At 39.1% G+C, this 22,509-nt stretch overlaps 5 protein-coding genes across 5 annotated transcripts; 2 read left to right on the forward strand and 3 right to left on the reverse strand.

Annotated features, from left to right (window-relative positions):
* The first annotated feature begins 953 nt into the window (after positions 1–953).
* On the forward strand, positions 954–6,082 carry LOC104415246 (galactokinase). Its single transcript, XM_010026506.2, has 13 exons — positions 954–1,259; positions 1,377–1,561; positions 1,915–1,961; positions 2,155–2,249; positions 2,377–2,459; positions 2,793–2,861; positions 3,605–3,790; positions 3,990–4,124; positions 4,287–4,421; positions 4,730–4,800; positions 4,992–5,069; positions 5,558–5,699; positions 5,789–6,082. The coding sequence occupies exons 1-13, from the start codon at positions 1,097–1,099 to the stop codon at positions 5,897–5,899; spliced, it is 1,500 nt and encodes a 499-aa protein (XP_010024808.2). The 5' UTR covers positions 954–1,096; the 3' UTR covers positions 5,900–6,082.
* Positions 6,083–7,953: 1,871 nt separating this feature from the next.
* On the forward strand, positions 7,954–10,617 carry LOC104415247 (hypothetical protein). Its single transcript, XM_010026507.3, has 4 exons — positions 7,954–8,269; positions 8,569–9,455; positions 9,948–10,095; positions 10,189–10,617. The coding sequence occupies exons 2-4, from the start codon at positions 8,945–8,947 to the stop codon at positions 10,247–10,249; spliced, it is 720 nt and encodes a 239-aa protein (XP_010024809.2). The 5' UTR covers positions 7,954–8,269; positions 8,569–8,944; the 3' UTR covers positions 10,250–10,617.
* Positions 10,618–11,714: 1,097 nt separating this feature from the next.
* LOC104415249 (cell wall / vacuolar inhibitor of fructosidase 1) lies at positions 11,715–12,710 on the reverse strand. Its single transcript, XM_010026508.3, has one exon. The coding sequence runs from the start codon at positions 12,583–12,585 to the stop codon at positions 12,046–12,048; it is 540 nt and encodes a 179-aa protein (XP_010024810.2). The 5' UTR covers positions 12,586–12,710; the 3' UTR covers positions 11,715–12,045.
* Positions 12,711–16,795: 4,085 nt separating this feature from the next.
* Positions 16,796–17,311, reverse strand: LOC104417557 (cell wall / vacuolar inhibitor of fructosidase 1). The gene has a single exon (XM_010028814.2). The coding sequence runs from the start codon at positions 17,309–17,311 to the stop codon at positions 16,796–16,798; it is 516 nt and encodes a 171-aa protein (XP_010027116.2).
* Positions 17,312–20,336: 3,025 nt separating this feature from the next.
* Positions 20,337–21,125, reverse strand: LOC104431150 (cell wall / vacuolar inhibitor of fructosidase 1-like). Its single transcript, XM_010043825.3, has one exon. The coding sequence runs from the start codon at positions 21,033–21,035 to the stop codon at positions 20,511–20,513; it is 525 nt and encodes a 174-aa protein (XP_010042127.2). The 5' UTR covers positions 21,036–21,125; the 3' UTR covers positions 20,337–20,510.
* Positions 21,126–22,509: the final 1,384 nt, after the last annotated feature.

The following is a 22,509-nucleotide window of genomic DNA, read 5'->3' on the forward strand; positions in this document are numbered from 1 at the left end:
AAATAAATGAACTCTTTCAATTTGAAAAGTGTTCTATTTATGTGAAAAGAGTGAGCATCTTTTTGTGGGCAAAAAGGTGGGAAGTGATACCCAACATCTATAATTCCATTAGCAATGTTTATGTGAGTTTTTCACTCCTTGAAACATTTGGTCTATATTATAATCATTACTTATTTAAGTGAGCATGTTGTCATTGCACCACTCATACGAATCGAGCGAACTCGAACTTATCTTGCATCATGGCACGATCCAAACCAACGTCTCGGACAAACAAGGGTTTATGGATGGCAACGGATGATCAAGGGCTTCCAACTCGTAAACTTAAAGAGTCCCAAATCACATCAGCATAAAAACTTAAGTTTGACCCAGATACAATCGAATGCTTGGCCAGCCCTTGGCTTCGGAAAATCAACATCCAGAGATTCCTTCGTATCGAAATCCAAATATAAAAATCTAAATATTTAAATTCAAAAGATAAACCCAACGTTAATATCTAATACGATAAAGCAAATTAATTTAAGATAGCACCCCATCGAAAATCACAACTAAGATATCTTTTTTGGCCCAAAAAGATTTACCCACGATTTATATCGTCCCCGTATCCAAATTTCACAAAACTAAAGATAAGGGTCTAATAGCAAAAATAAGTAACAAACTTACAAATACTCGGAGTTAAAAATATCCAATCGGGTTCTTCTTTTAACAATACAAAAAAAAAAAAAATATTACATCTGAATTGTTGAACTTAAGACCAGGACATTACACTCGATTGCAAAATGACAGCAATGTAATTATATCATCATCGTTAAAATTCGTAGAAAACAAGGACTGTTTTTTCAACAAGGACTCTGTTTGAAAAGAAGAAGAGGAACGATGATTACCGGAAATCGGCTTTATCTTTTAACTTTATCCAAAAAGGCAGATCTCCTTAAATATAGAATAAAGGATGGACGCTCGTGACACCCCATTCCGCCCTTTTATATTATCCTTTTTCGGCTCTCTCTCTCTCTCTCTCTTCACTCTGTTTTCGTTCTCTGTTTCCAAGCACTTTCTTCGATCTTCCTTCGCCGGTCACGCCGTCGCCGGAGCTCCCCGAATGGCGAAGCACGAGGACCATCCCGTCCCTGTCTACTCCGACCTCGAGGCCGTGTACGGCGACGGGTCCCAGCTGGAAGAGGCCCAGCTGCGCTTCGACACGCTCAAGGCCAAGTTCGTCGAGGCCTTCGGCCATCAACCCGACGTGTACGCTCGGTCGCCAGGTACGTTTGGCCGTGCCCCGGGGGGCGTCGTGGAGAAGTGGGTTCTGGGAAAGGTTGGGTTTTGATTGATGGGTTTGTGCCGGTTTCTGTTGTTGATTGAGTTGGGCCGGCCTGTAGGGAGAGTGAATTTGATCGGGGAGCACATTGACTACGAGGGCTACTCGGTGTTGCCGATGGCGATACGGCAGGACACGATCATCGGGATACGCAAGTACGATTCTGGGGAGGCGAAGCCGCTGCTTCGTATCGGGAATGTCAACGACAAGTACATGATGTGCAGTTATCCTGCTGATCCAGAGCAGGTGCTTTTGGCCTTGATACTGTAGTCAAATTCGTCACGTCTTCGTATTTTTTAATGGTCGACCATAGAATTTCTGTTTTAGTAGTTTTGGCTCATGGTTTTGCAGGTGACTTGGTAAACTTAGCTGGATTAGTTCTGAGTTTCTCTGTCTTTTTCATTCTAATTTGTGTGCTTGTGTGTGTGAGAGAGAGAGAGAGAGATAGAGAGAGATCGCCTCATACGACACTTGATTTAATGCTTGCTTATTCTAAGTTAATCTGTTTTTTGAACGAAGTTTAATACAATATGAAATCGGATGTATCCTTTCAAATTTCCATTTTTCTTGTCCCTTCATAAATTTGCTTCAATTTGTAGGAACTTGATTTGAATAATCACAAATGGGGCCATTACTTCATCTGTGGGTGAGACTCGAATTCCTTCAGTGCTTCATTTCCTGCATGTCCCCTGTAATTTTGCTAGCATAGTTAATTATTGTGATTATTTATGTTGGAGGCTGTTTTTTTGTATTGGAGTGACAAATCAGTTTGGATAATCATTTAATAATGCCACTGCTTTTTGGGGTGGTTGTTGAAACAACATTTTTTTGGTTCTCAGGTACAAAGGTTTTTATGAATATGCAGCGTCAAAAGGACTAGATGTTGGTGTGCCAGTTTCACTTGATGTTATCATTGACGGAACAGTTCCAACAGGTGTGATTTTCATTTGCTTTGGGCTTGTACTTTGTCTTTGGACAGATGTTATTGGCCAAAAGTAATTTCTGCATTTTTACATTGAGGTCTAACCAATTGGTGTGGCTGTGTGCTTTGTGTGTTCCAGGCTCTGGACTTTCAAGCTCTGCAGCGTTTGTTTGTTCTTCTACAATTGCTATAATGGCAGTTCTTGGGGCAAACTTTCCCAAGGTAGCACTTGTCATTCATCAAGATCTCATAATGATGTCTATTTTGAAGGTTAATTCATGCGAGTTTTGTGTTCCTAACATATAGATACTAGTCATTATCAGAGTATGCTGATAGTGACCTGTTCTTAAATCACGTTTCATTGTTCATGTCATTTCTTAAGTATTGGTTTCTTACATCTCTAAGTGAAAAAAAATTGGGTTATCAACTACAGTTCTTGAATCTGTTTGGATGATGATCAGTTAACTTACATACTTCTCATGGTTACTCCCCATATGATTTGGTAATTTGTTTGAGTGTTTGACATGTTTACTACGTTTCCTTTTTATGTGTCAGAAAGAACTTGCTCAATTGACATGCGAGTGTGAACGGCATATCGGAACTCAGTCTGGTGGAATGGATCAGGTCAGAAATCATTCAGATTGTCCCGAATTTCCATTGCAGATTCAATTTTTGTCTTATCGTCAATCTTTTTTTTTTCTTTTTTCTTTTTTTAATGAAAATCATATGGTTTTCGTCTAGTTTGTAACTTGCTGACTTTGGGATTTGTGTTAGCTTTAGGTGTTGTTAATTCATCATACTTATGAAAGTTTTGGTATAAGGCTCTGTGTGACTCTGAAACAGTTAAGCTATATATTCTGAGGCAGTCAGCCATGAACTGAGCCATGACTCAAGTTATAGCTTTGTTTTTCACTGAATAATTTGTGATATCCATTATACAGAGGGTCTTGTTTCCCTATCATGTTGCACTAATTGGTTGCTCTTTATGGTCCAATTTGGTTTCCCTGTATCCTCTAAAATCACTTCAACTCAGGTGACAGTCACTCTCATGTAAACTGTAAGATTCTCTATTAGAAACATAGTCTGAGACTGGGAGTTATTGTATGGGATTCTACTGGAAAATGCTATCAGTAAATTGACTTCTCTTAATTCATGTATTTCTCTTATTTTTGTGCCTCTAAATGGCAGTGAAACTTTCTTCCCACATTCTACTGGAAAATTCTATTGATGTACAGCTAGTTAGAAAAAAAATTGACTTCTCTTAATTAATGTATTTCTCTTACTTTTGTGCCTCAAATTGGCAGCAAAACTTTCTTCCGCAAGACTTGACGGTGAAGACTAATATTTGCTTTTGTTTCACTTGACAGGCCATATCCGTGATGGCTAAACCTGGATTTGCTGAGCTCATTGATTTCAACCCTATTCGAGCAACTGATGTGCAACTTCCTGCTGGTGGAACATTTATAATAGCTCATTCTCTGGCAGAATCTCAGAAGGCTGTGACTGCCGCAACAAACTACAATAATAGGGTGGTGGAGTGCCGGTTAGCTGCGGTAGGTTTTTTTGTTTTCTTTCTTTTTCAAAGTCCTTAGCATAGGTTACCTTCATTCTCAATTATCTAATACTTCCTATTAGCCATATGTGGCTGTGATAAATTGAGCAGACCCTTTCGTAAGTTTGAACTATTATTTTAGAGATGCGGTATACATTATGTCTGCTGAGTTCACTATTCTCTTCTAATTTCTTCTGCAGATTGTTCTCGGGATAAAACTCGGAATGAAACCACAAGAGGCTATATCAAAAGTTAAAACTCTTTCTGATGTAGAAGGGTTGTGCTTATCATTCGCCAGTGAACATGGTTCTTCTGATCCTGTTGTTGCAGTTAAGGTACTTGTCATTTCTCATCTTAGTTTCCCTTGTATTTGTATTATAAATTTCTTAGTTCCTGCTTGCCATTGTTTTTATGTATGGCATGGGCATTGGACTATGCAGTCTATTGGTCATTTTAACCTTCCAACTAACTCTCCCCTGTTGCTGTTTTCTTAAAAGGAACTTCTTAAGGAGGAACCTTATACAGCAGATGAGATTGAGCAAATTACTGAGGAAGATCTGCCATCAGTTTTAGGCCACTCTCCAACTTCTTTGGATGTGTTAAAAGTGGCCAAGCACTTCAAATTGTATCAGGTACTTCTTTAATCCTTAGTTTAAGATGAAGCATTAATTTTATGAAGCACTTTTTTAGTGCTACCATTATCATAAAGTTCGCGATTGTTTGAACTTTGACAAACTTCAAAATTATGAAGATGTGATCTTTCCAAGCTTGGTTACTAAATGTTCTAATTTTGAATAATTGTTGAGAATTCCATTTTGGAAAGCATTTGAATTGTGTTAAGTCTATCTACTACACAACAACACACGTATATTGTAGAAGAAATGGTCACTTGTTGCTTCCCTGGACTAATTTTTTTAATTTAATCATAATCCTTGTTTAGAGGGCGTCTCATGTATATTCTGAAGCCAAGAGAGTGTATGCTTTCAAGGACACCGTATCATCTAATTTAAGGTCAGTTTTTACAGTTACCGACAGCTCTTTCCCTCCCTTCATGTACACACTGCCCGCATTGTCAATGATATCCTGGGGGATGAAGCACAAAAAACATGCTATGCAGCGCAAAGAACCTTATTCAATTTAGTAACATTTTCTCCTAGATCCTGAAGTGTTTATTGTGCGTATTGTTTCTGTTCTTTTACCAGCGAGCAGGATATGTTAGAGAAGCTTGGTGACCTCATGAATGAGAGCCATTACAGCTGCAGCGTTTTGTATGAGTGCAGGTACATTTTTACGTCCTACTTCCATATCAGTTCAGCACATGCTCATATGTATCACATGGTTGCGCACACGCTCAGAAGTATGCTGCGAAAGCATCACTTAGCTTATGCTTGCACTAGTGTCTCGTTTTCAACAATGAGGACTCTGATTAGTAGAGTGATCTGTTGATTTGATTACGCAATGAGGGCACGCCTCTTATAAGACAGTAAAATCTCCGGATAATGAGGGCTGTAGTGAGAACTAAGAACACGTGAGCCAGTGGCATTGATGTTCTTGACTGAAAAGCAAAGGGAATGAACCAGATCTACGATGTAGAGCATTAAGAGTGGGCTAATCAGATAAGTTGCTTTAGTGTTTTTATGTCAGTAACACAATGCCCATCAGGTGGTGATGCTCGCAGTCCCCTTGCTTAATAGTGGCAAGAAAGATGACCATATTTTCTGTTTTCTGTTTTTGAACTGTTTATTTTCTTCCTTTGTCCTGTAATTAGCTGCCCCGAGTTGGAGGAGCTTGTGAAGGCTTGTCGCGACAATGACGCTCTAGGCGCGAGGCTTACCGGAGCCGGATGGGGTGGTTGTGCAGTCGCTCTCGTCAAAGAGAGCATCGTCCCGCAGTTCATCCTCAATCTGAAGGTACTCGTTTTCATTCTGCACCGAAACTCGAATTGCTGCTGGAAAATAGTAACCGTCAATTTGACAATCACATTCGAAAATCTCCTCAGGAGTGCTATTACCAATCGAGAATCGACCGGGGCGTGATCGACAAGAACGAGCTTGGGCTCTATATATTTGCCTCCAAGCCGTCAAGTGGGTCCGCCATTTTCAAGTTCTAGCATTCCTCTTGCTGATATTTAACTTAAGAATTTCCAAGTGTTGGACTTTGGAAGTTGTCTCTGCGGGACTTGTTAGGAGGCCTGCCTTCTTATCGACAAAGTCTTGGAACAACTCTTGCTTGAATAAGATGTTGATATCTCTCTAAAGATCAAGTTAATAAATATGATTTAGCTTGACATTTTGATTGACATGATTCCAATGAGGAAAGCAAGAAACTTGGGGGCATGTTCTTATGGCTCTTTTAAGCAAAAACCTAATCACTTGTCCGCCAAAAAAAGTAAAATTTATACTGAAAAAAGTTAGATAGGATTTAACTAATATGTATATGATAATAAAGTTTCAATATCAAAGGTGGGCATTTAGCCAAATGTATATCTTTTATAAGAAAAATCATGGTGAATTGGATTCCCAGCAATACATGTGATTGCATTTGGGAATTGAACTATACAAAGCATATATTGTGATATACCGGATGAAATAACTATATACGTATTCCGAATTAGAATATAGGTCAATTTAAAAATAATAATTTGAATCCCGACAAAAGGATGGGCAGCAATTTATTGATGGTGATGGAGAGCGAGGGCCACTAAGATTTTGACGAATAATTTTGGCCCCTACATGGAAGCTATTCTTTCACGAACAATGCATTGATTTCGACGGATCAAGACGCACGTGGTCTTGTTCCTCAGTTCCTAAATAATTGTGGGGGCTATATCTAGATTTTTAGATAATTGTCACTTTCTTCTGTTTCCCGCCTTTTCTCGACTTTTATCGAAATAGAAAATCGAGAAATTTGATTATAATGCTATTTGGACATTAGAATGGGGAATAAAAGTCTCTTTATAGTATATTTTTTAAGAAAAAAATTAGGGCAAGATTGTTAATAAGAACTCTTGGGGACCTCACATATTGCTCGTCGTTCATGACATGTCCCCCACCAAACAAGGCATTGCGAAGCCTTTGATTAAGTTATTTTGAGCATCTATTTGAGATCTTTGGGGCATCATTCCATGCATCTCCTTGGCAAGTTTAGTTGGGTCGGGCCCATTCATCCCCACAGAAATTAAAAAAAAAAAAACTCCATATTTATATTATTCCCCATTTGTTTTCTATATTTAAAAGTAAGAAATAGCTTGGGGGAGTTCACTTTAATTTGGACCTGCCCGGCTTCTTCCTCTACTATTTTTTTCTCGGGGTCCTTTTATTTTACTCGTTGAAGGTCAAATGTTATGTTCTCCCACTCATCCAAAAAAGTCATCAGGAATGGAGAGGAAACAAACTCGGTCCAAATTAATAAAGTCTTGGCATGATTAATCAGTGTCAACACTTTCAATCCGTACTTTTTCCTTTTCTGAGATATGTGGATGTAAAACACATGAAAGTTCCTCTTTTGAGCAATTAATACACGGCATTTATATATTTCTTATCATCTTTTTTTTTTTGGTAAAAGGTAAGTAGGATTTCTTATCATCTTTTCGTTAGCTATAAAAATCAACAAATTCAAGAGTGAGTTCATTTTAATCTCATTAAAGTTGTGAAAGAGTGAGCTTTTTCAGCTATTGCATTTTGTAAAAACTTATCCATATGATAATCATTCGAAATCAAATTCTTTTGCATCTTCTATGCTCAAAAATTTTAAATTGAAAAAAAAATTTTAAATGTGCAAAAGCTTCAAAATTCAGATCATTGTTAAAAATCGAATCAAAGATGTTAAAAATAAGAAAATTCATCCAATCACGTGAGAGGTTTATTTGATCTAGACTACCTTAACTTACGATTTCATCTACCAAATAATGCGCGGCCGCAGCACAACTCAACATTAGTTAAGCTTTTGGGCAGCTCCCAAGAAAATCTTCCATAAGGAAACAAATAAACGTTCCAATTTATTCGAAAAATAGAAGAACAATAAATATTTTCCCAAAATTGGCATCTAAGCAAATAACTGCTTTTTTTTTTTCTAAAAAGCACAAATTTGAAAAAAAAATAAAATTTGGGGGCGACAAATTACATATAACCGGACACGCCATGTGTCGGTGAGGCTTCACCTCTGAATAACCTCTCCCTCCATCTCCTCTCTCTCTCTCTCTCCTTCCTCGGAAGACGCCAGCTGCTTTCGACACTACCTCGAAAATGGCGTCTCCCCTTTGTTATCCTCTGACTATTCAATACGTTTGAATTCCTTTTCCTTGAAGAATTTCCTCCATTTACTTTCTCTCTCTCCATCTCTCGTGTTCCCGGCCTCTCGCCTCGAACCTTCTGGCCCCTCCCTTCCCTCTGGCGCTGCAGCTTTGCCCGAAGGTGTCGAGATAAATCGTCGCCGTGTTCCGCCTGGGAGATCTGGGGCTCTCGTTCGCTCTCTCCGGAAGGTAACCCATTGCCTGGTTTCGTCCGTTTCGTTGATTCGCGCGAGCGGTTCCTCGAAATGTTTAAGCTCTTTTTGGTGTTTTTGGAGTGTTTTTTCCGGATTGTTTTGACGACCCTTTTGTACTCTTCTCCCGTTGGAAGTTTTTGGGATCGACTTTCTCTTGTGGGTTCTCGTTTTCTTTCTCTTAGGGGCTGTTTTTAAGCCTAAAGTTTCTAGCTTTACCTTCGTCTTGCTGGATTTTCGGCACAAAGTTCGTATCTTTGGGATTAATGATTGAGTTTTATTGCTTGAAACTTGCAGGTTGTGATTGGGTCGGGATTGCGGTTCGAAAATAGGCAAAGATCACGTATATTTTGATTTGAAGTGAAGGGGGGGTTTGGCGTCTTGTTTGACTTCTAGAGGAAGCTGTTCTCTATCTTGCAAAGAAAGTCTGGGGATATTTGAAGTCATAACATAGCCTCTTTTGCAAGTTAAAATTGCCACATTGTTTTCTGCTTAGTGAATGCCAAAGTCGCTTGCTTTGACATGGCATGTATCTGTGGCTAAGCAGTCTCCCTGAATCGGGTCTGAGTTTTGGAGCTTAGTTGTTAGATTCTCACTGTTATTAGGCCTTTTGCCGTCGTTGTGAACTCCTTTAAATTTGCATAGGAGAAAAGGTGTCAGATTGGGGGTTTCAATGGAACACAGAGATAGGGATTTTGATATTGATCTTGAAGTCGGTGGTAATTGTAGTGAAGAAGGTTCGAGTGAAGATTCTACTTCTGATACCAAAAAAGAAGTGAATTTAGTTAGTGAGTTCTATGGGAGGCTTAATGATAGTTCGGCGAAAGATGAAGAGTGTGGCGGTTTTTATGGCAACATACTGAACTCGGATGGTGTTGATGTGCGAAATATGCCTAAGTTGGTTGGAGAAAAGAGCCCAGGCAGCACACAGAAGGAAAAGCGGAAAAAGACTAGCAATAAAAAGGCCCCTAAGCCTCCCCGGCCCCCAAGAGGTCCATCACTAGATTCCGCAGATCAAAAGCTGATTAAAGAGATCGCTCAACTTGCGATGTTGAAGCGTGCGAGGATCGAGCGGATGAAGGCCTTGAAGAAGGCAAAAATGACCAGGGCATCATCATCTTCTCAGAACAGTGTCATTGCCATGGTGTTCACTGGTCTTTTCTTGCTCGTGATACTGTTTCAGGGTAATGTTACTTTGATCTTGTGATAATGGTTTAGAGTTTCCTGCAAAATTAGTTATTGCTCAGACCAAGACTAGATAGAGAGGGTCCATATGCCACTGGTCACTAATTTTGTGTAGTTGACAGTGTTTCACTGATTTCCCTACGTTTTTGCCTATTTAGATGAGAGAATTAATTTATTGTCATCTGGAGAAATGGACGTGGTTCTTCACTGAGATTTATTATTCCTCACAGTGGAAGCTTGCCTTCAGCCATTGGTAATATGTGTGTATTAAGAGGGCTGCGAAGTAGTTATAAAACATATTACAATCTCAGTGTGCGTTTTTTTCCAATGGCCTAATTCTTTGCAAGTGTATTATCCTGCATAGACACAATATGGCACTAAAAAGATTTCAATATGGTTCGTGGATTTTCACCTTCTTCCAAAGCTGTTTGATAGTTTATGTTGTTCATAAGTTTCAGTATTCTCAAGATGTTTGGTCATTGCCCTCGCAGGAATTGCACCTAGAACAAAATCCTCGGTGGCAACCTTTGAAGGCTCCCCAGAGTCAGCAGGATCACCCCTAGGAGGTCTAATATCCGTTCAGTACAACCAAAATTCATATATCACTCACATGAATGGACCTGCATACGGTTCTCCACGGTGGGTTCCTTTTCTTTCAGTTTCTTTCTCTTGACAATATCATTTACTTTTAGTTTGGAAATGAAAACTGACACTCCTTGATTATCTCCACAGTTTGGTAGAGGAGGTTGCTGGTTCAAGTGCAGAGAAAAAGCCTGGTAGAGTTGCTGGATGATTTGGACCATTCGATCGCGATCTTTTTTTTTTTTTACCTGTATAGGTGGCTACAACAAACTGTTTTGCTGGGTAATTTATCCCCTTTTGTATACTCTTCGAAGTTGGGGGAGTGAGTTAAATTATCCTGCACATGAGATGTTTATTTGTCACGGGATGCTGTGTCTTTGCATGGGTTGCCTCTCTAGCAACTCGTTGGCCAAAAGGATAATTTCCTAGCTGTCTTCTGGAAATGTTCCTGGAATAATTAGTTTTCCTCCATTGCGTATCTAAGATCTGTTTCATTATTTGTCACATAAACTAGAACCGATGTACTTGTGATTTGAAGAAAGAAATGCAGAGGAGCTGGCTAGCTTTGGATATTGTAAATTCTCGTGGCTACATGTACGTGGGTTCTCGGCGGTGTTTGAGAGTGCTGTAACCGGTGCAGATAGAGGGCAGTCAAATTTATCACTGCTCGTTTTCATTTCAATACAATTTTGTAACCCTTCAGGTTTCGTGTAAGTAGGAGAGTGTTCTTCATGTGGTCATGTTAGTGCGAGCAATCAGAGCCTTTAATGAAGTTCATCATGTTGAAGAAACTTCCGGCACATGGCCTCACGTGTGTACAATTACTTATATTGAAAAAAAAATCTCTGTTGCTAGATCCAAGTCCACCTGGTACACTTCTGAATTCCTTAATTCAAGATCAGGGGTTCAATCTGTTTCAACTCTCTCCTCTGAAACTGCAAGGCTGTTTCCTGATTTCTTGGTACGGTTAGCCCTGCATATAAATTTTGTAGATCCTGAGGAATCAAATGCATTCCTCTGTTTGAATTTTGTATGATGGTGAGATATATGACAATAAATGATATGACTTTAATATTCGCAAAACAAATCAAGAGCATTTCTGAGAACTCACCTCCCATTATAGCTCTGTTGATCTGTGGAGCCAGATGATCAGTTTGATTTCATATTTGCTGGTTCTCTTAGGTGGCCAACATTCAAATAATGCACCGACGAATCCGTGATTTATCCTTCTGAGGTTTCGATGAGTGGTGCAATGTGATTGAAGTTATGCAAACTATCATGACCCGATGTTGGTGTTGTAGATCAGTCTCCATGCCACACCATACGAGATTTACCTTCGTCTTTTGTTTGTGATTCTTGCTGACGCGATGCATGTTGATCTCCTTGCTTCCTAATTGGGTTCCTTAACCGTATTCCCTAATTCTCAAACAAATGTTCTCATTTCAGGCACATCTCATTTCCCGACCTCAGTCTCGGATCGTTATCGCATGATTCGACCTTTATCATCCAGTCCTGTAAACCTACACCCGAGATCCATAGCCCTTGAATTCATATTAAGAGCATATATTTAAGCAGTTGTTCTCTTCTAATTGGCAGAGCTGCATCTGGCTTACGATTAATTTACGGCACTAGGAAAGTCAAGATCCCTACTTTAAGGAAGCTATTCTCGGTCTTGATTGAAGCATAAGCATTTTGTCGATATGGAAACGTCTATTCCATTTCTTTTGTTTATTGAAGATCTCCGAAGAATTGGACATGAGAAGATCAGTCGAAAATGGGGGGGGAGAGAGAGAGAGAGAGAGAGAGAGATGACATCAAACATTTTCATGAGTACCTATGTATGTAAGCTATATCGTGATCACATCTATAAAGCAAGATTATATGTTTCTTCCTAGCACGACCTCATCCTCATCATCTAAATTAGACCATTCACTCGAAGTACCAGGTTTCATCATCTTCTCTAAAGAATGTTGCAGGAGAGATCATCAATAGAGACTTATTTTAATCTTACTGCAACATCTTGATAATAGCCACGGCCACGTCGCACAGCTCGCTCACGAGCTTATTCCTATTGCCCAACGGTGACGACACCTTCGATTTGGAGAAGTCATTCTCGCATGTGTCGGCCTGGTCTCCTGCATCCGACACCCCATACTCCGCGAATCCATATTGAGTCTTGTTGAAGGCAACGATGGCCTGAGGAAGCGTGTACTTCACGACCGGTATGTACAGCTCAGCGCAATAGTCTAACGGCCTCTCCAGCTGCGGGTCCTCGGCCTGATTGATCAGTGCCTCTATGTAACTCAATGTGTCGGTCGCGTTTGCCAAAGTCAACTTCAGCATCATGCTGGCCAGGTCGTGGACGGTGGCGCCGGAGCGGATATGATGCGATCTCAAGGACGAGATGCACAGATCAGGGTACGGCGTCTTCTTGCAAGTCTTCTTGATCAAGTCGACCCTCTTCCGGAGCGAAAGAGCGGGCGCCCACGGAGATGCAACGATCAGGTGGAAGAGCAAGATGAATGTGAGGAAGAAGAAGCCCTTCATTGTTTGACCTAATGAAGGAAAAGCAAAAAAAAAGGAAAGTTGAAGGTTGATGAGAGGTTCAGGGATGGAGTAGGACTCGGCAAAATCCCAGTGCCTCTTAATCACACATTAAGAAGAGAAACGCGAACGCGTAATCCATAATATAGATTTTGGCTTTGTCTTACAGAATATATAGCATTGCAGTATCATGCATGGCATTCCATAGCAGTAAAGAAAAAGGCAGATCAGTGTACGATCAGGAGTTGCGGGTAGTTTTTGTCTTCCCATGCATTGCACGCTTTCTTGATAGGGTTGCTTCCACAATTCATCTCGTGTAGTTTAATTAAAAGCACTTGCTTTGTGCTTTTGATAATCTGGTTATTTTTCATTTTGGCATGTTCGTATGTATGTGTTTATGTACGCGACGTAATGAAGAAATTCAATTGCATTGGATGCTTCTGTTCCACCTTGTAGCAATTAGCTTATATGAAGTATGTTGGTTGGGATTGGGGCTAGGGTTGTAGTTCAAAAACACGACTTTTTGTTAGTAAAATTTGTAGAACATTTGGCAGGAGTCTCTCAAACTTTAAATAGATATACAATATGGTAAATATATGATATTTGGTGTCTCTCTGTCGTTACTATTGTTTTTTAATTGATTCACAGTTTTGGAGATATTAAAGTTGTTCAATATCTTTGCACTTTAATAAAATCTACAAAAGTGTGTCCCCAGTTTCAAGTGCAAAAGGAGCAACCACCATGACATTTCGCCCCGGTCTGTTCAAAAAGACATATCATAATTGTCCTTTTTATTTTTATTTTTATTTTTATTTTATATTTTCAATCATTGAAGATGACTAAATGGCCATGACTTCTTCGCATCCTTGCAAATAAATCGACAAGAGATTCAAAGTTAACTGAATTCAATGTCCGAAATACGATACTATAACCTATTTAATCAGCACTTGTGTTGATATTAAAGTCATTGGGTCACGAACAGTATTAGGTTGCCCATTTGAGAGTTTTTCAATGACTTATTTTCTTTCAAAGCAAATTTATCTATATTTTTATTTATGTTCTTTCTTTACACCAACCCCAAGACTACTATTCGTATCTAATATTTATTATAAGTAGATGGAGGAAATAGTAAAAGACGGGATGATGTTCTCTCTCTTTTTTTTGGTAAGGGTAAGAGATATATTAGCTATTGCAAAACGCTATACAACTGTACAGCAAGGGGGGCCCCCGGCACCAACTTGCACTCAGAGAGAAAGTCGCAATGAGTGGAGGGGTGCCAGGGGGAAAGAAAAAAGCTGCGAAAAGGATACAGAGCAAGGGGATCACAAGCAGCGGAGAGACAACAAGGAGGCTAGCAAACAAGAAAAGAAAAGGAGAAGAGCACATAAATAACTGTGGCCCGAACAAGGAGAGAACTACAAAAGGCGGGACAACACAAAAGGCCCAGGAGCCTTAGCTAGGTGGAACGTCAGGAAGGAGGACGCCACAGCACCCCTTTAGCCACAGTGGATGCACAACAAAGCCTTTAGAAGACTGGCAGCAGTAAAACCAAGTCGACAACCTCAATTAAATAAGGAAGGGTGTCCTCAAGAGAACATCATCAAAGACAAGGATCCCGATGATGTTCTCTTGAGGACTTCTAATGATATTAATTTTCTCAAACTCGTATTCACGGATTCTTGTTTTTAAAATGGAACTTATGTCAACATACAATACAAAAAGTTAGGTAGTACAGAGAGAATGAGGGTGCTTGAGATTTTTTTTTAATTATAGGTTTATTTTTCTCAAAATCTGCCTTTTTACAATATTACACTTTTGAAATAACATTACTTTTAATCCAACCTTATGGTAATATTTAAAAAAGTGCAACATGAAAAAAATTTAGGCTTTATTTTTTTCACGAAAAATGAATAATTTGGAAACTATTATTCTTAAAATAATTGTTTATATCAGTTAAAATAATTAGTCAACAAAAATATTTTCATTATTGATAACAATTTATATTCAAAAATTTTCTTGGATAATAAAATATTATTCGTTTATGCATTTTTATAAGCCATGTTAGAGATCATTTATGAGAAAATGTTTTTCAAATTATTTGTTTTTTGCAAAACAAATGGACCCTATTGATTAGGTGTGCATAACTAGTTACTGATACCAATAAAAATGAAATGCCGAGTGGCTATTGCAATGTAAAATCTTAAAGGGTTGGAAAATAATTATTAATCTCAACATTCATGAAATAAAGTTATGCTGTACATCACATAGATATAATGTGATTTTCAACTACGCCAATTTTTGCAAATTTCATGATGTTCCTTAGTTCCTCTATTGTGAATTCTTCATGCATTTTGTGAGTCATTTTTTCTTCTTTTGAAACAAATACTAATACAAAAGGAATGTATTGATGAGTCAAATTTAACTGGTCTCGGGCATCAGCAAAGCCAAATCAGGGGGCCTATGATGACTCTGACAACTTCTCGCAGACGTACAATCCTCCTTCGTTCTTGGACCAAGGGCTTTGCCGAGCAAGCCCTCGAATTTGTTCAGAATCGACTGGCGTTCTCGTCGACCTTGTCGACGATGATTAGCCAAAGGGTTTTGGCGTCCGCGGCTGAGCTTTGGGATCGGACCGGAGAGCCTTGGCACAGAAGCCGGCGCGTTGCGTCTTCTTGCACGCGTCGTCGACGAGGTCGGGCGGATGCGAATGGGAGGGATGAAAAGGAGTCAATGTGCTGATAGACGGAAATTACGGTGCTGCACGTCTGGCAAATTCAAGGGTCAAGCCCTGAAAAGCTCCTTTCAACTTTCACTCGAAGCAAAACTCATCATGACTTTATCGTAAATGAAAGTATCCTCTTTTGAAAAGTAGTCAGTCTCAAAGTCCTTAATATCAAATAAAAGTCAGATTTCAAATGTTGAAAATGAAAGTTAGAGCATTAATTTAGATGTTAAAGAAAACATTACATGCTTTGGAGTAAATAAGCATTCATACGCGTCATAAAACGGAGGTTTTGTAGCAATTAAACTGCCATAAAACTTGTCCTCTCTAAAAGCCATAGCGTGTGATGTGAAGACAGGATCTTTTGCGTGTTGGTGGCACCATCAAGGTGATATTGTACTTTGTGTGCGCGCAACAAAATCAACTGATTAAAGCTTACTCGAAAGTTTGATGTTTTCACTTCCTTAACTCAGACACGGTGAAACCAAGATGATCCATCCAAGACTTTTGAGTATGCTTATTCAAGCGTGCCAAGTTAGACGGTTCTGCTTGGGTGCACTCGAGAAACATAAAGCATATGATGTATCATGACTGACACGGGGCATACTGTTGGGAAAATATTAGATAATATAAAAATAAGAATTATTGAAAATTTGTTAAAAAAGATTATAAAATAATATTAATATGTCTGAGACATGCAAGAATTGTCTTTAAGGATAATTTTGCCTTTCAAAGTATGAAACTCGGTACAACAAGCTCTAGCAACTATCATCCCAATATATAACTGGCATTTTTATATGAATATTAGAAAGAACAAGAACAACATCACGTGTATAATTTAGCTATTAGAAAAAAAGAAGGAAAGATGTGAGAATTCAATGTATTTTAAAAGATTTTGATTTTGAAGTTTAATTTATATTCTAGAGAGAGAGAGAGAGAGAGTTAATAAATCATTATAAATCCGCTGTAAAATAATGGAGGGTTTATGAAGAAATAAAGATGTTATAAAGTTGTTACACGACCATTTTATAGATGTTATATGACCGTTTTATATTAATGGAGGACAAAAACTAACCCATTACATTGTCTAAGTGATATGTGTTTAAACCAACCTTATGTTTGAAATTTGAAAATTTGTACCTCGGATTTGCTTGTTTCTCCATGTGTCATGATGACCCCATGACGCGTCCCGTGGGCGTGCATAACGCTTTTTCTGAGCGGCGTGAATTGTCGTAATTTGTATACGCGTTTGTCTATTAGCTAGCGGATAGGCGCTTGGTCATGGAAATGTCATCTATCGATATCATATCGATTAGTTATAAAAAAATGAGCATGCTTTGGTATTGGATACGATTCATAGGATCTTATCAAACGAAAACTGCACTTTCATTAGGAAACATCACAGTTCAGTTTCCATTTTTGCTTCCCAGCTAAACATTTCTTCTTCAACCTTTATTAATCTAGCTAACCGTCTCACTGATCAATCAGTGCTCACAGCAGCAAACTGGCGATGGCGGCAGCCACAGAGGTCGCCTTGTTCTCATAATCGTTTGAGCCTGATAATGGCGACTTGCCTCCAAAGCCCTCCTCGCAAGAGGATGCCTGAATTGCCTCCTGCCTCATGTTGTCCACGGCGAACTTGGGGTCGCCTTTTGTCAAACTTTCCTTGCTCGAGGGCACCAGGGCGCTTATGCAATATTTGTACGACTCCTCGCAAGAGGTTAGCGCTTGCTTCGTCCCTCGGTCGGGGGATTTGCGCAGCAAGTCCTTGATTTTGGTCACAGTCGACTCGGCATTCGCATCGACCTTGTCGACCATGATTAGGCCTAGGGTTGCGGTGTCGGCAGTGGAGCTCCGGGGGTCAGACCGGAGAGCTGAGATGCAGAAGTCGGCGTGCGGCGTCTTCTTGCATGTGTAGTCGACGAGGTCGGCGGATGTGAATGGGAGGATGGTGATGACAAGAATTTGAGTGAACGAGAGAAACGTGAAGAGCACTGGAGTCTTCATTTAACTGGAGTCTGTTTTGAAGGAGATGACGATTCTGATGAGGTTTTGGACGAGGATGGTAAGAAAGGGAATTCTTTTGATGTAGAATGTGTGCCAGTTGACCATTTGGAAGAAATTGATACTTTCTACATTGATTGCCATATCTCTGTTGACACCTAACACTTGATTCAGCATCATTCAAAAACCCTCCTTTTTTTTTTGAGCAAACAAAAACCCTCCTTTTTTTTTTTTTTTTTTTTTTTTTTTTTTTTGGACAATTACAAAAACCCTCCTTTGAACGAGTTGTTTCCTTGAAGATATTACCAAGTTTTGTTTTTTTGTGGCTGTTCAACTTTGAAGTAGATAAACATTCAGACTAGTCATAAATGAGGTTTGTAGTAAATAACCCCTATATTCTTATCCTCTCTACTAGCTAGCCAGAGTATCTGATATTTAGGCAGATTTTTTATAAAAGGAGCTTTTTGTCTGTAAGACTTCATTAAAGAAATTACTGAGGTCATTTCTCGAACATATAACCTTCGATGACGATTCCATATGGAAATTAATAAGCTGACTGGAAGAATGACCGTATAATCAGCACCACATATTTTCCTAAGGATATGGGTCTCTCCAACAGCTTTTATGCGTGTGCTTTAATATGCATGATTCTCTTTAGCTGCGTTTGGCTTTTGCCTCTTCCGTCGCAAAATCAAAGATGTCCTTTTCCTTTCTTTACGTTCAACAACTTCACATGGCACATTAAATGAAGGGCCTCCGCCTGTCCACGCCGAGGAAAATCACATTCATTGTACTGTTACTCTTTTCTCGTCACGGTACTGTTATTGTGATAGTCATGTCCATTCCGCATGTCCACCATTTTCTTTTCCACGTAGGTTTGCTCCAAAGCCACCTTCTACTCCTCTGTGTTTAAGACCATTCCAAGCCCTATCCGCAACTTTATCAGAGGCACCAAACTGCGGTACCAAAGAGCCACAGAAAGACCAATGTCAAGATTTGTAGAATAATCATCATCATATCACCAAACGGTAGCACGAAAGAGCAAATTCAAGTGCTTCTTTGCACATGGAATTCACAGCACAAGATTTACTTCCGTTTCTTTTTTCTTTTCTTTTTTTAACTGTGCACACAAACTTTAGTTCTTGTTACTAAGTTTTTAAATCCTTCAATGATTTTTCTTACGTCTTGACCCTACTCGGGTATGAATATGAAAGATTCATTAAAAAATAGCAAACAAGATCAAACATCTATGAATAAATTTGTACAACTAAAGCAAAGTGTGCCAAATAAGTTTCAAGTTTTGATTTTTCACAAAGGAGCTATGGATTGATGTAAAAAAATAAATTTGCATTCAGGTATCAGAACCATTTTAGTTTCTTAAAAAACAGAGGAGACCTTATTCACAAAGTTGGCAATTAAGGCCATCCAATGAAAGAATCAAGTTCTAAAAAATTGCATGCATTTAGTAGAAACATCAACAAACAAGTTTCATGTATACACCTAAAGTGAGGAAATACACAAGAATCTTTCCACATTAAAGGAAAAAAAAATCAATGGAGAGAACATAATCCTACTCAAAAGGAGAATGTCTGGTTCTGAAAAAGTTTAGCTAGAGGCATGATAGGGAAAAGTTTGCTGAAAGTCTTAAATCTTATTTAATGTAATATATTCAAGTTCTTTGTGTTTTTCAGTTAACACAATCAAGTGCAAATTACCTTTTTTAAAAAGCACAATCAAGTTTTTCCAGTCACTAATATTGAAATTACCCAAAGCAACAACCGTAATTGTGCACATGGAAAATCTTAATCGTACCAAGCGAATAGTTCAAAACTCAGTTACATTTTGCATACTTGATTATGCTTTTTGGGAAGGATTAAAACTTGATCATACCAATCGCATAGTTCAAAACTCGGTTACACTTGGTAGGAAAGATTAAGCAAATCGAATTGCGCCACATAAATTTAGAAGCAAGGTTTAAAGTGCATTCCATATATAAAATTCTAAAGATGACTCCACTGGACATGATTTTTAATGCTCTTTGATCACATCAATGATTCTTTTGTAGAATAATCAGAAGAACAGAGTCTTATTTATGCTCTCTACTTAACGTGGCCCAATTATAGATTTTTCTTTGTGGGGTTTCGGTATAAAAGCCAAAGATAAGATCACGGTCGAGTTGGGTGGCTCAGATTGCACTCAGCATGCGCCACAAGCATTGATTCAATTTGAAAAGACTCTGGCCTGATCAGAGGGAATTATCTAAGAATATAACTACCAATGACAGGATAAAGTTCCAAATCCTCTAATTTCATGGGGGTGATTGCTCAACAACTTTGTCTTTATTAATAATTGGCAAAGGCATGTCTACTTTTTGGTTGATGAGGCTTATCTGATCTTTTCCGAGTTGATGCCACCATCGAGGGGATAAGGTACTTTATTTACATTTAACAAAACGAACTGATTAGAGCTTGCTCGAAAATTGATGTATTCACTCCCACAGCTCGACAACTTGAAGCTAACATGATCCGTTCGAAACTCTCGATTTGGTCCATTCCAAGTCTACCAAATTATTTGTTATCAAGGTGATAAAGTGCGCACTGAAAGCAGAAAATATCCACTGTAACATGGCTGATGCCTGGTAAACTGGTCAGTTATATTGTCTAATTGACATGTATTCAAACCAACCCTATCTCTTCTGAACACTCTTTATCTCCGATTTGCTTGTTTCTCCCCGTGTCAAGATTACATGATACATCCCATCCACAAAATACTTTTCTGAAAGGCCTGGGTCATTGTGGTTTGTCCTCTCGTATATCTATGAGGTAGTGGGGAGGCACTTGATCATGGAAACATATACATTAATAGATTTATTTGGTATCCGATAAACGAGTGGAAAATTATAATCCTCAATTAAGGAAAAATGACTGATAAGAATCTAAATTTAACTTATAAGCTTCCAACAGCTGGTCATATGTATGATCAAGAGTGTAAAAATGTTTACTTGAGGAGGAAAAATATCATATCGATCTACTTTAAAGTGAGTACGCTTTGGTATTTGAAACTATTATCAGAATTTCATTAAACAAAACCTGCACATTCATTAAGAAACATTACGGTTCAGTTTTCATATTGCTTCCTAGCTATCCATTTTTTTTTTACAGCCCTCACTAATTTGACCATTCATCTCTCTGATCGTCCCTACTCACAGCAATAAACCGGCAATGGCGGAAGCCACCGCGGCAGCTTTGTGCTCATAATCGTTCGAGTCCGATATTGGCGACTTTGAGCCTCCGAAGCCCGCTTCACACTCCTGCACGTCGTTTACCGCGGCATTCATGTACTCCACGGCGAACTTGTAGTCACCTTTCGTCAAACTTTCCTTGCTAGGGGGCACCATCGCGCTTACGATGAATCCGTACGACTGCTCGCAAGAGGTCAATGCCTGCTTCGTCCTCGGGTGGGCGGCTTTGCCGCGCAAGTACTTGATTTTGGTCAAAGTCGACTTGGCATGCGCCTCGACCTTGTCGACCATGATTAGGCCTAGGGTTTTGGTGTCTGCGGTGGAGCTCCGGGGGTCCAAACCGAGAGCTGCGGCGCAGAAGACGGTGTATGGCGTCTTCCTGCATGTGTAGTTCACGAGGTCGGTGGAGGCGGATGCGAACGGGAGGACGGTGATGAGAAGAATTTGAGAGAACGAGAGGAGTTTGAAGACCGCTGGAGTCTTCATGTTACTGGAGTTTGTTTCTGAAGGAGATGATGATGCCGATGAGGTTGTGGAAGAGGATTGTAAGGAATGGAATTCTTATGGTGTAGAAATGCGGGCTACTTCACCCTTTAAATAGAGCCAGAGGTAATGATTGATTCCTCTTGTGGGGCGTCATAAATATTAGGCATGGTGCCCGAGGGAATTCATACGATAATTCAAGGTTCGGGCGCTTATTAAAAATAGGAAAAGATGACTATCCAATCCCACTCAGCAGAATATGGATTAACACAGCATCATTGAGAAAAGAAAAATGAGAAATGATAATGTGACAACTTTTAATTTATCCTGAAAATAACTGATAAAAAAATCATATAATAAATAATTATAAAATTATTATGAGGCTCACTTTCTCAAAAATTTATGATTCATAATAAACTATTTTTTCACAGTAATCCAAAAACTATTATACTAGCAAAATTCAAAAAAATATCGAGGAAAGTAATCGTGGTGCTGAAAGATGGAAATTACTTTGCCACACATTGGGCAAATATAAGGTCAAGCCCTCAAGAAGTCATTTTAACTTTTGATCAACACAAAAATAGATGAAATTATGCAGAAGGATGAGTATATCTAAAATCCTAAAAGCTATTGTAGAAGTGCAATTGAGTCATAATTTCTTTTTTTTTTTAAAAGTGTAATCGAAATTCTAGAACTTGTCAAGTTAATGCAATTGGTAAAATTGTCCAAAAAGCTCTAAACCTATAATTATGTCTTAAACATTTTAATTTTGCCAATTGAGTCCAAATTTTTTCACATTTTGTCAATTGAGTTTATTTGATCAATTTTGACTGGAAATCAATTACATTGAACTTTTTAATAATTTTTTTATACTTTTTTTTTTAGGGTTATGGAGAGAGGGCTGGCGAGGGTGGTTAGCAACCATTGGCACCAGCCCTTGCTAGCCATAGGCAAGGGCCGACCAACTCTCGATGGCCATGGGGAGGGCATCGAGGTGCACGAGCCCTTACCTAGAAGAGGCGAGGGCTATGACACCCTCTTTAGACCTGGCTAGGCGAGGGCTTAGCAGCCCTCCTTGTCCCCGAGTGAGGTTGCGCCCCTTGACTAGGCCGGTGAGGGCTTGCATCCCCTCGCTTTAGTTGATGAGGGCCTCAACACACTCGCCTAGGGTAGGCGGGGGTTCCGTTGATCACCCTCACCCCTCGCCGGTCACCCTCGCCGACCTTCTCTCCAAAACCCTTGTAAAAAGAAGAATAAGAAAAGTAAAAGAAAAAAAAAAACATAACAATTCAGAAAATTATTAAAATATATATATTTTAAAAAATGCACGTTAATGCTAATAGTACAATTTCTAATCAAAATCGGCCGGATAGACTTAATTAGTCAAAAGTGAAAAGATTTGAGGTGAGGACACCTGGAGTGCCATAACTTGGCACGCCGGGACACTTAAGTGCCATAACTTTAAAATGGTACACTT

This window comes from Eucalyptus grandis, chromosome 8, assembly GCF_016545825.1.
Source record: "Eucalyptus grandis isolate ANBG69807.140 chromosome 8, ASM1654582v1, whole genome shotgun sequence".
Classification (NCBI taxonomy): domain Eukaryota; kingdom Viridiplantae; phylum Streptophyta; class Magnoliopsida; order Myrtales; family Myrtaceae; genus Eucalyptus; species Eucalyptus grandis.

What these genes read in the sequence shown, in the direction of transcription:
- LOC104415246 (XM_010026506.2), top strand. Translation starts at nt 1,097, where the DNA reads ATGGCGAAGCACGAGGACCATCCCGTCCCTGTCTACTCCGACCTCGAG. An exon ending in TGGAGTGCCGGTTAGCTGCG is followed by an intron (nt 3,791 to 3,989) that starts GTAGGTTTTTTT and finishes TTTCTTCTGCAG; the next exon opens with ATTGTTCTCGGGATAAAACT. An exon ending in ACCGTATCATCTAATTTAAG is followed by an intron (nt 4,801 to 4,991) that starts GTCAGTTTTTAC and finishes TTCTTTTACCAG; the next exon opens with CGAGCAGGATATGTTAGAGA.
- LOC104415247 (XM_010026507.3), top strand. Translation starts at nt 8,945, where the DNA reads ATGGAACACAGAGATAGGGATTTTGATATTGATCTTGAAGTCGGTGGT. An exon ending in GCTCGTGATACTGTTTCAGG is followed by an intron (nt 9,456 to 9,947) that starts GTAATGTTACTT and finishes TTGCCCTCGCAG; the next exon opens with GAATTGCACCTAGAACAAAA. An exon ending in CCTGCATACGGTTCTCCACG is followed by an intron (nt 10,096 to 10,188) that starts GTGGGTTCCTTT and finishes TTATCTCCACAG; the next exon opens with TTTGGTAGAGGAGGTTGCTG.
- LOC104431150 (XM_010043825.3), bottom strand. Translation starts at nt 21,035, where the DNA reads ATGAAGACTCCAGCGGTCTTCAAACTCCTCTCGTTCTCTCAAATTCTT.
- LOC104417557 (XM_010028814.2), bottom strand. Translation starts at nt 17,311, where the DNA reads ATGAAGACTCCAGTGCTCTTCACGTTTCTCTCGTTCACTCAAATTCTT.
- LOC104415249 (XM_010026508.3), bottom strand. Translation starts at nt 12,585, where the DNA reads ATGAAGGGCTTCTTCTTCCTCACATTCATCTTGCTCTTCCACCTGATC.